This window comes from Microtus ochrogaster, unplaced genomic scaffold, assembly GCF_000317375.1.
Source record: "Microtus ochrogaster isolate Prairie Vole_2 unplaced genomic scaffold, MicOch1.0 UNK18, whole genome shotgun sequence".
NCBI classification, from domain to species: domain Eukaryota; kingdom Metazoa; phylum Chordata; class Mammalia; order Rodentia; family Cricetidae; genus Microtus; species Microtus ochrogaster.
In genome coordinates this window covers 1,017,579-1,028,629 of record NW_004949116.1, presented here as the reverse complement: position 1 = coordinate 1,028,629, position 11,051 = coordinate 1,017,579, and the positions used below count along the sequence as shown (strand labels likewise).

The window sequence follows — 11,051 nt, the reverse complement described above, 5'->3', positions numbered from 1 at the left end:
ATGTTTCCTCTGTATGTGTGCTCAGTGTGTATATTCATGGATGTTTCCTCTGTATGTATGCTCGGTGTGTATATTCATGTATGTTTCTTCCTTATGTATGCTCAGTGGTCCTTCCAGATCCTTGCACTCCACTTTATTAGGTTGTTGTTCATTTCTTTTTTTCATTTTGTCTGGGGATAGGTCTTACTGTGTAGCCCAAGCTGGTCAGGAACTCTTGATCCTTCTGTCTCGGTTTCCTTAGTGCTACAGTTAAAGGTGTGTGCCAATATGCCTGGATCACTATAGTTTTAAATTGAGAAAAGTTTAATTTTTGTTTTAAGCAGGGTTTATTTAAATTCTTAAAAACCTAAACGTGAAACTCTAAAATCTGCAAAGTTCATCTTCTGCAGAGTTTCATTACAGTAATTTTGGGCCACTGTATTTCCACTACATGGATACCCTGCTACTGTACTGGAGGCCTGGCCAGATTGAAGGGCTGGCTTCTGGTGGCCACAGTACTGAGCCACTGGCATCTGCAGCCTAGAAACCTAAAGTGTGCCCCAAGAACGGAGACCAGCTCATCGTGACTGGAACAAGGAGCTCACATGGGGAAGTGGGGACAACCCCAGCAGCTGTGCCAAGGTTGGTTCCCCAACTTCACGGCATCCAGTACAGCACTCAAGTTCCCACCGTCACGAGGAACTCAGTAGAGATGACAGAAGAGAAGCCGAGACAAAGCTTCCTCATCCGCCATCAGAGAGAGGACGAAGGGGCCACCACGACAGAGACAGGCTGGGGCTGTAAGGAGAGCAGACAGAAATACAGAATGAGGCAGGGTCTGAGCCAAGATCATAGGCAGCCACTCCACAGCTTGCAGGCCCCACTGGCATGAGATAGCAAATGTGTGTTCCCTGTCTGCTCTGCACACTAGCCAAGGCGAGGCCCTGGGGACGGCAGGTCTAGGGCAGGAGCTGACACCCTGGAGTCCCTCCTGCTGCTGCTTTTCTCTTGGCTGTGACTAACACCTGTCCAAGGCTACTAAAGGGAGGACATCTTTATTTTGGTTCCGAGTTTCAAAGGGATTCATCATGCTGGGAAAAGCATGGCAGAGGGATGTTGGGCCCAGTTGGTTAACATGGCGAGAGCCAGCGACTGTCAAAGAGGGTCAGAACCAGAACAGGCCCACCCCTAGTACCTTCGTTCTACCAGCTGGACGCCAGACCACAGAGGTCCTACAGCCTTCCTCAGCAGTGCCGCTAGTTTAGATTATTGGAACTTGGTTTCTAAACATTTTAATGTGTGTGTTTCTGAGAATGGGTTTGTGCATGTGAATGCTGGTGCTAATAGAAGTGAAAATTTTTTTTAAAAAATTAAAAAAAAAAAGAGGAAGGAGGGTTGCCATCTGGTTCCCCTGGTGCTGGAGTAACAGGTGGCTGTGATCTGCATGTCATGGGTGCCAGGAACTGAACTCAGATTCTCTGAAAGAGCAGTACAAAGTACATACTCTTAACCACCCAGCCATCTCTCTACCCCAGACCGTTAGAACTTGAAATCCTGCCATGACCTGGTCTCATCCTGGCTAACAAAGGTGGCCACTGGGTCCCAGAGATAGGAAGAGGCTTGTTCAAGGTCACAATGCTACTTAGTAACAGAGCAAGTAACTTTCTTTATAAAAGCTATCAGAAAAGCAAGTTTGTTTCTCTCTCTCTTTTTTACCCTCTTATTTACTTACAACACATGTGTGATCTAGAGCTTTCATGCTTTGTCAGGTTGGACATTGGGCTTATGGTGAATGAGATCAGCATTTTAGTCTTGCCTCTGTCATTGGCCACAGGAGATTGGTTGAACCACATTTCCCCATCTACAATACCAGGAGACGAATGAGGTCCCCTCCAAAATCTGAGTTCTGCCTTACAATTCTTAGCAAGTTGTGCTCTATGCTGGCCTGAGACCTGCTGGACCCTAGGGCAGCCCTCTCGCCTCAGAGATGATCTTGCTGTGTTCCCTAGAAGAGATTCAGCAGTGTAGCCCTGGTGCTCTCCGGGCTTCTCCTCGGGCAGCCTCTGGAGCCTTCTAGCTCTCTGAGCCCCGAAGCACATGCATCAAAATAGTTGTGTGATGTCATGTCATAATGGGAATGTGCTCTGGCCAATTGGTGCCAAGAATTGTCTGTACAGGGTGGTTTCCTTTTACAGTCTTCTTAAAGAGACATCACGCAGATCCGCACATGACTAGCAGGCTTAGTGCCGGCTCTGCCTACTTGGGCTCCCCTCCTACTTTAAGTTTAAAGAGAATAAATAACCCGGAGCTCATCAGTGAGCCGGTGACCTTAACTACATAAACAGCTCCCCTGCAAGGTTCTGTTCGTACCTCCAGTGGCTTCTTGCCCACTTAAGGACAGGCAAGACGACACTCCGGCTGCCGGGAGAGGAGAGGTGCGGCCAGTCAGGACTGCCTTTGCTCAGAAGTCTCAGGGACCTGAGGGAGGCTGCTGAGAGATTCCCTGTGGCTGGTCCTGGTCCTGGAGCATGACCCTCATCTCGTGCTAATCTGAGAGATCGTGGGGAGGGCAGGCAGACCCACAGGCTGTGGCTGAGCTTGACTGCCTCTCACAGCAGGGTAAGCTGTGACTCCCAGAGATCCTGCACCTGTCAGCTGATGCTGCTCCCCTTCTGCTGAATCCCTGGTCCCCAGCTGTGGCTCATGCTGGTTCTTCAAGTTCTGATATGTTCACCTGTCTCCGCTTCTGTGGCCACAGTGACTCATGAAGCGCTTTGGAAGTCTGAGGGGCCACAAGAAACCCAAGGACCAAAACCGAAGCACACAGAGGCGCCAGTCGGAACCCCATGGCCTTTTTGGTAGGACCCTGTCCTTTCTGTTTCTCTGATGATCCCATGGGGTGTGTGTGTGTGTGTGTGTGTGTGTGTGTGTGTGTGTGTGTGTGCACATGTGTCTGAGTATTGCAAGCTGCTACTTCTTGCTGTGGCATAGCCCTGAGGCAGTGGTTCAGGTAAGAGGATGACTACTGCCCTAACTGGGGGCCTTGCTGCTCCTAGTAACTGCCCGGCCAGCGTCATCACGCTTACTGAAGCGGTTTTCTTTCTCCAGCCTACCTGACCCTGTGGGGTTCAGGGAACAATTGAGATTGTTACTGGTTCGGGGAAAAAACAGCGGCTTAAGGAAGACAGGGGATGAGTGGAAACTGACAGCTTGTGTTGTTCCAAATGGAATGTCGGGTAGGGGGAGGAACTCATCCATTAAGAGGAAGGGACTCCATCCCCTTGGTCTCTGGCAAGAGATCTGGTGGGCTGAGGGTTACCTGGTAGGAAAAACCCCTCCCGGTTTTGTGTCCCTTGGGGAAAAACTGCTTCTGGGACCTGCTGCCTGAGGTTCAGGGGGTTGCGATCAGCCCAGCTAGGAAAGCTGGCCACATGTCTATGCTTCATCTCCTGGACCTGCTGAAGGGGAAGCTCGTGCGTTCTGTTCATAGGAGCTGTACAGGTGGAGCCCAAGTGTCTTTACCTCCTGGGGACCTGGATGATATCTGGCCACTCGACCTTGGATGGTAGATGTCACGTTTTAAGGATCTGAGACTGGGCTGGAGGTGTGACTCATTTGAGTACTTGCCTAGGGTGTGTGTGAAGCCCTGGGTTTATCCCCAGCATGAGTAAAACTGGGCAGGGTGACACACACCTGTAATCTCAGCACTTGGGAACTGGAGGCAGGAGGATCAGAAGTTCAAGGTCATCCCTGGTCACAAATCAAGTTCAAGGACAGTTTGAGCTGCACGAGACCCTGTCTCAAAAAAAAAAAGAATGTGACATTTCAATTGGTAAAAATTTTTCACAGGTATGATAGTATGGTGACTTTGACAGGACATCTGGGCAGTAAAATAAGGTACATATACTATATAAGGTACAATCTGAAAAAAAAGAAGGATGTTCTGTCTGCCTGTACCTCCTGCCACAGCAGTACTCCAGAGAACTTCAGTGGTCTGAGGAGGGCGAGCATGGAGATGGGGATTCCTGGAGTCAAGGAGTTTTTGGACTCATGAAAGAAAAAAAGAAACCTGCAAAATGAACCAAACAGTAGAATCCCATTGAGTGTCAGGGTAAATTTACGGAGGAGTGGGGTGCCTGTCTCAGCAGTGTGGGAAAGAAGAAGGGTTGTCTGAACCAGAGAGTCAGTGATTCTTCTAAAAACAAGACTTCCTTTTAGATAACAAAGAAGTAAATGCCCATTTACTATAGAATTAAATCTGACCCTGTTATTGAACGAAAAGTCTAGTTTTGCTAATGGGGATAGGCATGCAGACCTGTTATTAAACGCCTGGTATGTGCCAGACAGTGGTTTCGGCCCTGGTGTGTGAGATCTGGCTGCCATCCCATCTCCTAAGCTACTGGGATCAGAAATAATATTTTCATCTCCACCAGTACCGTAAGAGCTCGCCTGCAAAGGCTGGCTCTGCCCTCAGGGTCAGGAACATGGGGGCTCTCAGAACCTTCCTCTGGAGCTTGGGGCGCAGGCAGCTGTCAGGTGCCAGGGCTCTGGGCTCTAGGCTTTCCCTCTAGTTAACACCACACTGAGCTACGAGCCGGGCAGCTCCTCCATAACATCAGGCCTGGACCCCCTGAATGAAAGGAAAAGGCCGTGATCTGTGGAGGAAGCTTCCTTCCAGCTCTGCTTGGCTAACCCAGCCCACTCTGTGAGACTGTCCAGGTCTCCACCCAGGATTTCCTGGGCTCTGAGGAAACATGTCCCCCACAGCTCAAGTTGTTTTCTTCAGCTATGCCCCTTCTCTACTTAAAAACGATAACCTAACAATGCCCCTTTCCAGTGGGGTCACTCTGTCTGTCTAGCAAGTGCCACTTTGATGGAAGATTTTATGTTCTTTGCACCAAGGGGAATTTCACTCAAGCCTTTTCTTCTATGGGAGTTTGAGGTGCCTGCCTGTGACTTATTCTCTGGGTCCCCAGAGAAAGCCTTAGGTGGCCAGCACCTGCCTCTTCTGCCCTTTGACTGTCCTCTGCTGCTGGGCAGTTGTCTTAGTTAGGGCTTCTATTACTACGACGAAAGGGTTTGTGGAGCTTACACTTCCACATTGCGTGTCCATCATTGAAGGAAGCCAGGGCAGGAACCTGGAGGCAGGAGCTGATGCAGAGGCTGTAGAGGGGTGCTGCTCACTGGCTTGCTTTCCATGGTGGTTCTTAGAGAACCCAGAACTATCAGCCCAGGGATGGTACCACCCTCGGTGTGCTGGGCCCTCCCCCATCAATCACTAAGAAAACGTCCTACTGGCTTGCATGCAGCCTGGTCTTACGAAGGCGTTTCCTTAATTGAGGCTTCCTCCTCTCTAATGACTTTATAGCTTGTGACAAGTTGACATAAAACCATCCAGCACAGCCATATTCCACAGAGACTATTAATCCCAACACGTGGAACTGCTCCCTGTGGGGACAGGACAGACGCACACTGCCTTTCATCCAGGGTCTTCCCTGCTGGCTTCCAGTCAAGTGTCCATGTCTTTGTCTCGTGCACATGCACACACACACACACACACACACACACACACACACACACACACACGTATACAGATTTGTAGGTTCACAGGCTTCCTCCACACTCACCCATGCAGTCACCTCCACGCAGCTGTCCTGGGAGCCTTGTGCCTTTCCAGAACAGCTGGAGGGGATTAGCAGCAGGCTCGGGTTGGTCTGCCCTGTCCCGGAGCCATTGACAATGAGCTGTGGGCCTTTCACCAGGAAGCAGGAGGCTGTCGCTGGACCCGACTGAACGTGGACTGTGACTGCACCAAGGCAAACCTCGCACATGGAGTTTGTGCTCTGTGGGCCAGGCCAAGTTTCCACGCACACCTTCCTCTCAGTCTCTTCAGTAGAGAGAGATCCAGACTGGGCCAGCAGAGAGCAGGTGGAGAAAACAGCGATGATGCTATAGGAGATTAGGAGGGAAAGAGCACTACACAGCCTCCTTTCCACCCCCTGCAGCTGGGCAGAGTTAAATAAAACCTGCTTGGCATGAGACCCTGACCTGTGGCCACCTGCTGCTCTTCCACAGAGCCCAGCTCAGCAGGATCACGCTGTGACTTTGGGAGAAGCCTCGTTCTTCTACCCTGTCAGCTGCCCCTCTACACCGTCAGCCACCCTCTCCCTACACCGCCAAGCCTTACTGGCACAGCTGTCTGGTCCCGCCAACGTAGCACAGACCTGGAGTGCGCATGGCCCTAGGAGAACATGAAAGGCTCTGCCTCAGAGGTCAAGGCTGAGAAGCAAGGTCTGTCTGTCTGCTCTGTCCTTTCCTCGGTGACATTCTGTCCCATCATGGTCCTCATTCTGTCTCTGTTGTCCATATCCCCCACACACACCTGCTGGCCCTGAGTGTCTTGAATGAATTTGCTGTAAACACCCCAACACAGTCTTTAACTTTTCGTAGTAGGACTTTCCAGTCATGCACAGGCAGATATAGGAGCACCCATTCCCAGGCCCAGCCATCTCCCGTATCCTGACAGTTCTGCTGGCTCCACTTTCTGCTGGTCCCTAGCTCTGAGGACACAGCAGCAAGCAAACGTCAATCCTGTGTAGGACGTACAGTCCTGTGAGGGTAGACGCACAGTGAGGCTCTTTGTTTAATGGTGGCAAAATATGCACAGCACAGCATTTGCTGTCTCTGCCACGTGGCAGTGTGCGACTCAGTCGCATTAAGGATTGCGACCACAATGTCGCATTGCTCTGCAGCGGCCACTCTGTCCACCCCAGAGCTTCTCATCATTCCCCAGAATTGTGTACCCATTAAACACCTTCCATGCCCCAGTCCCCGGCCACCCTCATTTTGCTCACTGTCTCTTTGGAATTGATGACTCTGAACTCCTCATACCAGTGGGATCTTGGGGGAGGTGGGGGATGGCCAGTGTCTGTGACAACGTGCATAACTGTTTCTCCAGCACCAGAGTAGGCTTGGGGCAGGGGACAGGCGGGTCCTAGGCATTCAGTCTAGCCAAATCCAGGAACTCCAGGTTCAGTGGCAAGACCACGTCCCAAACACTATGGTGGGGAATGAAAAGGAAGATATCCAACCTTGGCCTTTGACCCCCCTCACCGCACACAGAACTGGACATGCAGCATTTGTCCATTTGCAATGACTTGTTTTGGCAGATGAATGGTTTTTGTCAGAGAACACGGTGGTGAGGTCGGTGGTGAGATCTAAAAGGCGTGTGAAGGGTAGGCTCCCAGGGCATGGCTACAGAGGGGAGCCAGCCTGTGATCCAAACCTTCCTCCAGGACAGAAGGATGTTGAATTGAGCCGTTAAACACCATCTTACAGCCGTGAGCAGGACTCTGGTTTGTACTTGTGTGAGGTGAAGCCCCTGAGTGTCTGGAGAAGATGCCCGAGGTGCTAAGGGAAGGAATTGTGGCTGAAACTGGAATGAGGGGAGGGTTGAGCTGAGCTTCAGCCAGGCCTTCTTCCACATGGCCCTGCAAGCCTGGCCTCTGCCCAGAGCTGGTGTCCATCCTTTCTGTACCACACAGAAGACTAGAGACACGGTGAACTTACCGGTTAGGACAAGCGCCTTCCTAGGAGGACAGAAACATTTCAGTGGTCAGTGGAGCAGTGTCTGGGACTAGGAGCCAGCCACCGGCCATTCATCTCTAGTTCAGGAACCAACCGGGGCCAGGCCCACCTCCTGCCCACCTTGCTCTAGCCTGGATCAGGAACCCTGCCATCTGTGGGCCGTTCCCCTTGCAGAACCAGTTCACAGTAGCCTGGACATGGAATGGGCCAGCTTCCAGTCTGGTTTTCTCCAAGAAGCTGAATCGGTCAGTGGCAAGTAGCGGAGTGGTGGAGGCACCTTCCCTGGGGCAGTTCAGTCCCAGCACCTCCGGGCAGTGATGGCTGGAGGGAGGGTGAACGAGACCAGGGCCAGCTGGCCCTTCCCTCTCCGCTCCCCTCCCTGGTGCCCAAAGTCATTGCTCTGAGCAGAGCACTGTACAGACCAGGAAGATAACACCGACCCACAGAAGCCCATTAGAAACTGTCCTGTCTGGAGACCCGAGAGAACACAGGGCTGTCAGTAAGGAGCATGCTGGGTGGCTTGGGGCTCCCAGGAGCAGTGTGACTTTGGAGGGCAGCTCTTCTGGAGATCCAGGCTCTGAGCAAACTTTCAGTAGTGGGCAAATGGTGCTGGGCCCAGAAACAGTGTCAGAAGATACTAGAAGGTACTAGAAACTAGAACAAGCCTACCGAACCAAGAAGGAATAGAACGCGGTAGGAAAGGGAAGTTAGAAAAAAAGCGTGAGTTCGGGAGACACCTTTCAGGGTTCCATGACCCTGTGCTTGGGTTAGCACCTGTCTTGAGCCACAGTCAGTCCCTGGTCCTGCCACCACAATCTTTAAACCTGGCCAACAAAGAGCCATGGTGTCCAAGGTGATGTGATCACCCAGCTTCCAGGCCTTGGAAAACACAAGAGCTCAGCTCCTGCAGAGAGCAAGCAGAATCTATCCTTCTGTTGTGATCTGTGCTCCAGGAACCGAGAAAGAAAAACATGTGGATACTGAACACTCTAAAGAACAAATCAACACTGAGCGTTCTCTGAAGCCGGGTGGTTTCTTACACCACCCTGTATCCTTGGCCACAAGCCTCAGTGGGCCCTACTGCCTTCCCCTAAACTTCCTATGCAAGGGCTGGGTGCCGTCCTAGTCCCTGTGGAGCATCGCCTCCCCAAGAACCTTAGTCTTCTGTGGCTGGGTGTAGAGGGCTTCCCAGGAGAAATGGGGACTGGAGCCATCAGGATAAGTAGTGAATAGATGGGCTCAGGCTTGGGGCCCAGGTCTTGGAGTCCTGCTGTAGCAGGAAGCCAGTGAGGGGCCTCAAATAAACTCAGAAGGAAGCTATGGTGAGTTGGGACCTAAGGTGCTTGAGAGGCCCAACCATGAACAGGAAGAGATAACACAAACCAACAACAGCTGATTTCCCAAGTTAAAGCAAACACTAACAAGGCTTAGCAGAAGTCAGCCTTCCCAGAGAGTTCCTGGAAATAACTCATATCACACCTGTTCTTTCTGTCAGTGTGAAAAAGAAAATAACAATTGTGAAATAAGAAAACAGTTCATTCTAAGCCCAAGCACCAGACATCATGGCTTGGAACATGGACATAGGCTACTCAGAATGAGGTGGGTCCCAAAGATCATGGTCCTCCTACAGAGAAATGGCTGAGGTTCACACAGTCCCAAAAGATGGAGACTGGCCAGGAAGTAGGCTACAGAGAGGTGAGGAGTTTCTCCTCCCGGATTTTGATGCAGTCTTCAGCTGGGTGAAATACTTTATGCAGAAGCAGTGCCCGCTCATTCCCAGCCTTGAGGTCGGGACGGGTGAGAGAGGCCCAACAGCCTAGCATACATTTGAGGGTCTTATCCAACAGAAATCCAGGTCAGAGGCAAAGGCTGATAATACATGGCTGCCATTGGGGGCCAAAGACCCCTCAATACAGCCTGGGCCTTTTATTGTTTGCTTTTAAATTGGGTCTCATTATCCATCCTCCTGTCCCAGATGGGCCCAGATCACAGGTGTTTGCCACCACATGCAATGAACCTTTTTCTCTTGGCCCACATCCTATCTCTCCAAAAGGCTGTGATGCCCCCAACTCAGCAAATGGCAAATCATCTAGGAAGTCTTACACAGAGACAGGCTCGTTAGAGAACATTAATCCACACTTCTTCCCTGGAACTTTAAGTTTGCTGGGAGTCAAGCCAGAAACAGCCCACACTACACCCCTTGACTGTGGAATTCAGAGTTGCCACTCCCATGGGCTGAGTAAAGTGTTCTTCTTTCTGCTTGTACCATGAGAGAGGCTTGCAGAAGAATTTCAGTGACAGGGAGGTTCACCATGGGCTTTGAGAAACTCTCAGAAGCCTTAAAATAAAACAAACAAGTAGATGCTTTCCCATATGTATTTTGTTGCCCGATATTTTATTGTATATACCAATAAGTAGATGATAGATTTGTAGGTTAATGAATGGATAGGTAGTTAGACAGACAGACTGACTGACTACTTTGGTTTCTATTATTGTGTTATCTATTGCTTGTGCACTGTGACCAAAAGCAGCTTCAGATAGGAAAGGTTTTATTTGACCTACATGTCCTGATCAACATGATGGAGACATTTCTCTCAATTGATGCTCATCTTCCCAAATGATGTCAGGTTGACAAAAGTAACAACAACTAACCTGCTCAGTAGTGAAATGTACTGATAAATAGATAGACTGGGCAGGTAAGTAGATAGATAGATAGATAGATAGATAGATAGATAGATAGATAGATAGATAGATAGATAGATAGATAGATAGATAGATACAGATGATAGATAGATAGATAGATAGATAGATAGATAGATAGATAGATAGATAGATAGATAGATAGATAGATAGATAGATACAGATGATAGATAGAAAGACAGATAGATAATAGATAGACAGATGATAGATGATAGATACAGATGATTGATAGATAGATGATAGATAGATAGATAGATAGATAGATGATAGTTAATAGATAGATAGATCCATAGATAGATGATAGATAGATAGATAGATAGATAGATAGATAGATAGATAGATAGACAGACAGACAGACAGATAGACAGACAGAGGCTGGATAAAGATAGACAGACAGATGATGGATTTGTCTATGTCACTTTTCTATTGTTATGAAGAGACACCATGGCCAAGGCAATTTATAAAATAAAGTGTTTAATTGGGGGCCTGTTTAGAGTTTCAGAGGGGGAGTCCATGCCCATCATGGCGGGGAGCATGGCGGCGGGCAAGCATGGCACTGGACCACCAGCTTAGAACTTCCATCTGGTCCACAAGCACCATGCAGAGAAAGGGGAGGGGAGAGGAGAGAGAGAAGCATACTAACTGGGAATGGTGTGGGCTTTTGAAACCTCAAAATGAGCCAGTGGGGCATTCTCATTCAAACCACCACAAATGAGGGCTGTGTGGGCAGATGAATGGATGGGTGGGTGGATGTCCTAGTCAGTGTTCTGTTGTGTGAAGAGACA

The 11,051-nt window shown here is 49.8% G+C and overlaps 1 protein-coding gene across 9 annotated transcripts in view; it reads left to right on the top strand.

Moving 5' to 3' along the window:
- The window catches only part of Prkag2 (protein kinase AMP-activated non-catalytic subunit gamma 2), a 269,363-nt gene that overhangs the window by 104,375 nt on the left and 153,937 nt on the right, over nt 1–11,051 (top strand). For 2 of the 9 annotated variants that reach the window (XM_013353887.2, XM_005367442.3), the window contains exon 1: nt 2,309–2,837. The exons of the other annotated variants lie outside the window; for them this stretch is intronic. In XM_013353887.2, coding sequence (XP_013209341.1) covers nt 2,744–2,837 — 94 coding nt within the window. In that variant the 5' untranslated portion in view covers nt 2,309–2,743. Of the gene's footprint in view, nt 1–2,308; nt 2,838–11,051 lie in introns of those variants that run through there. 9 annotated transcript variants of the gene reach the window in all.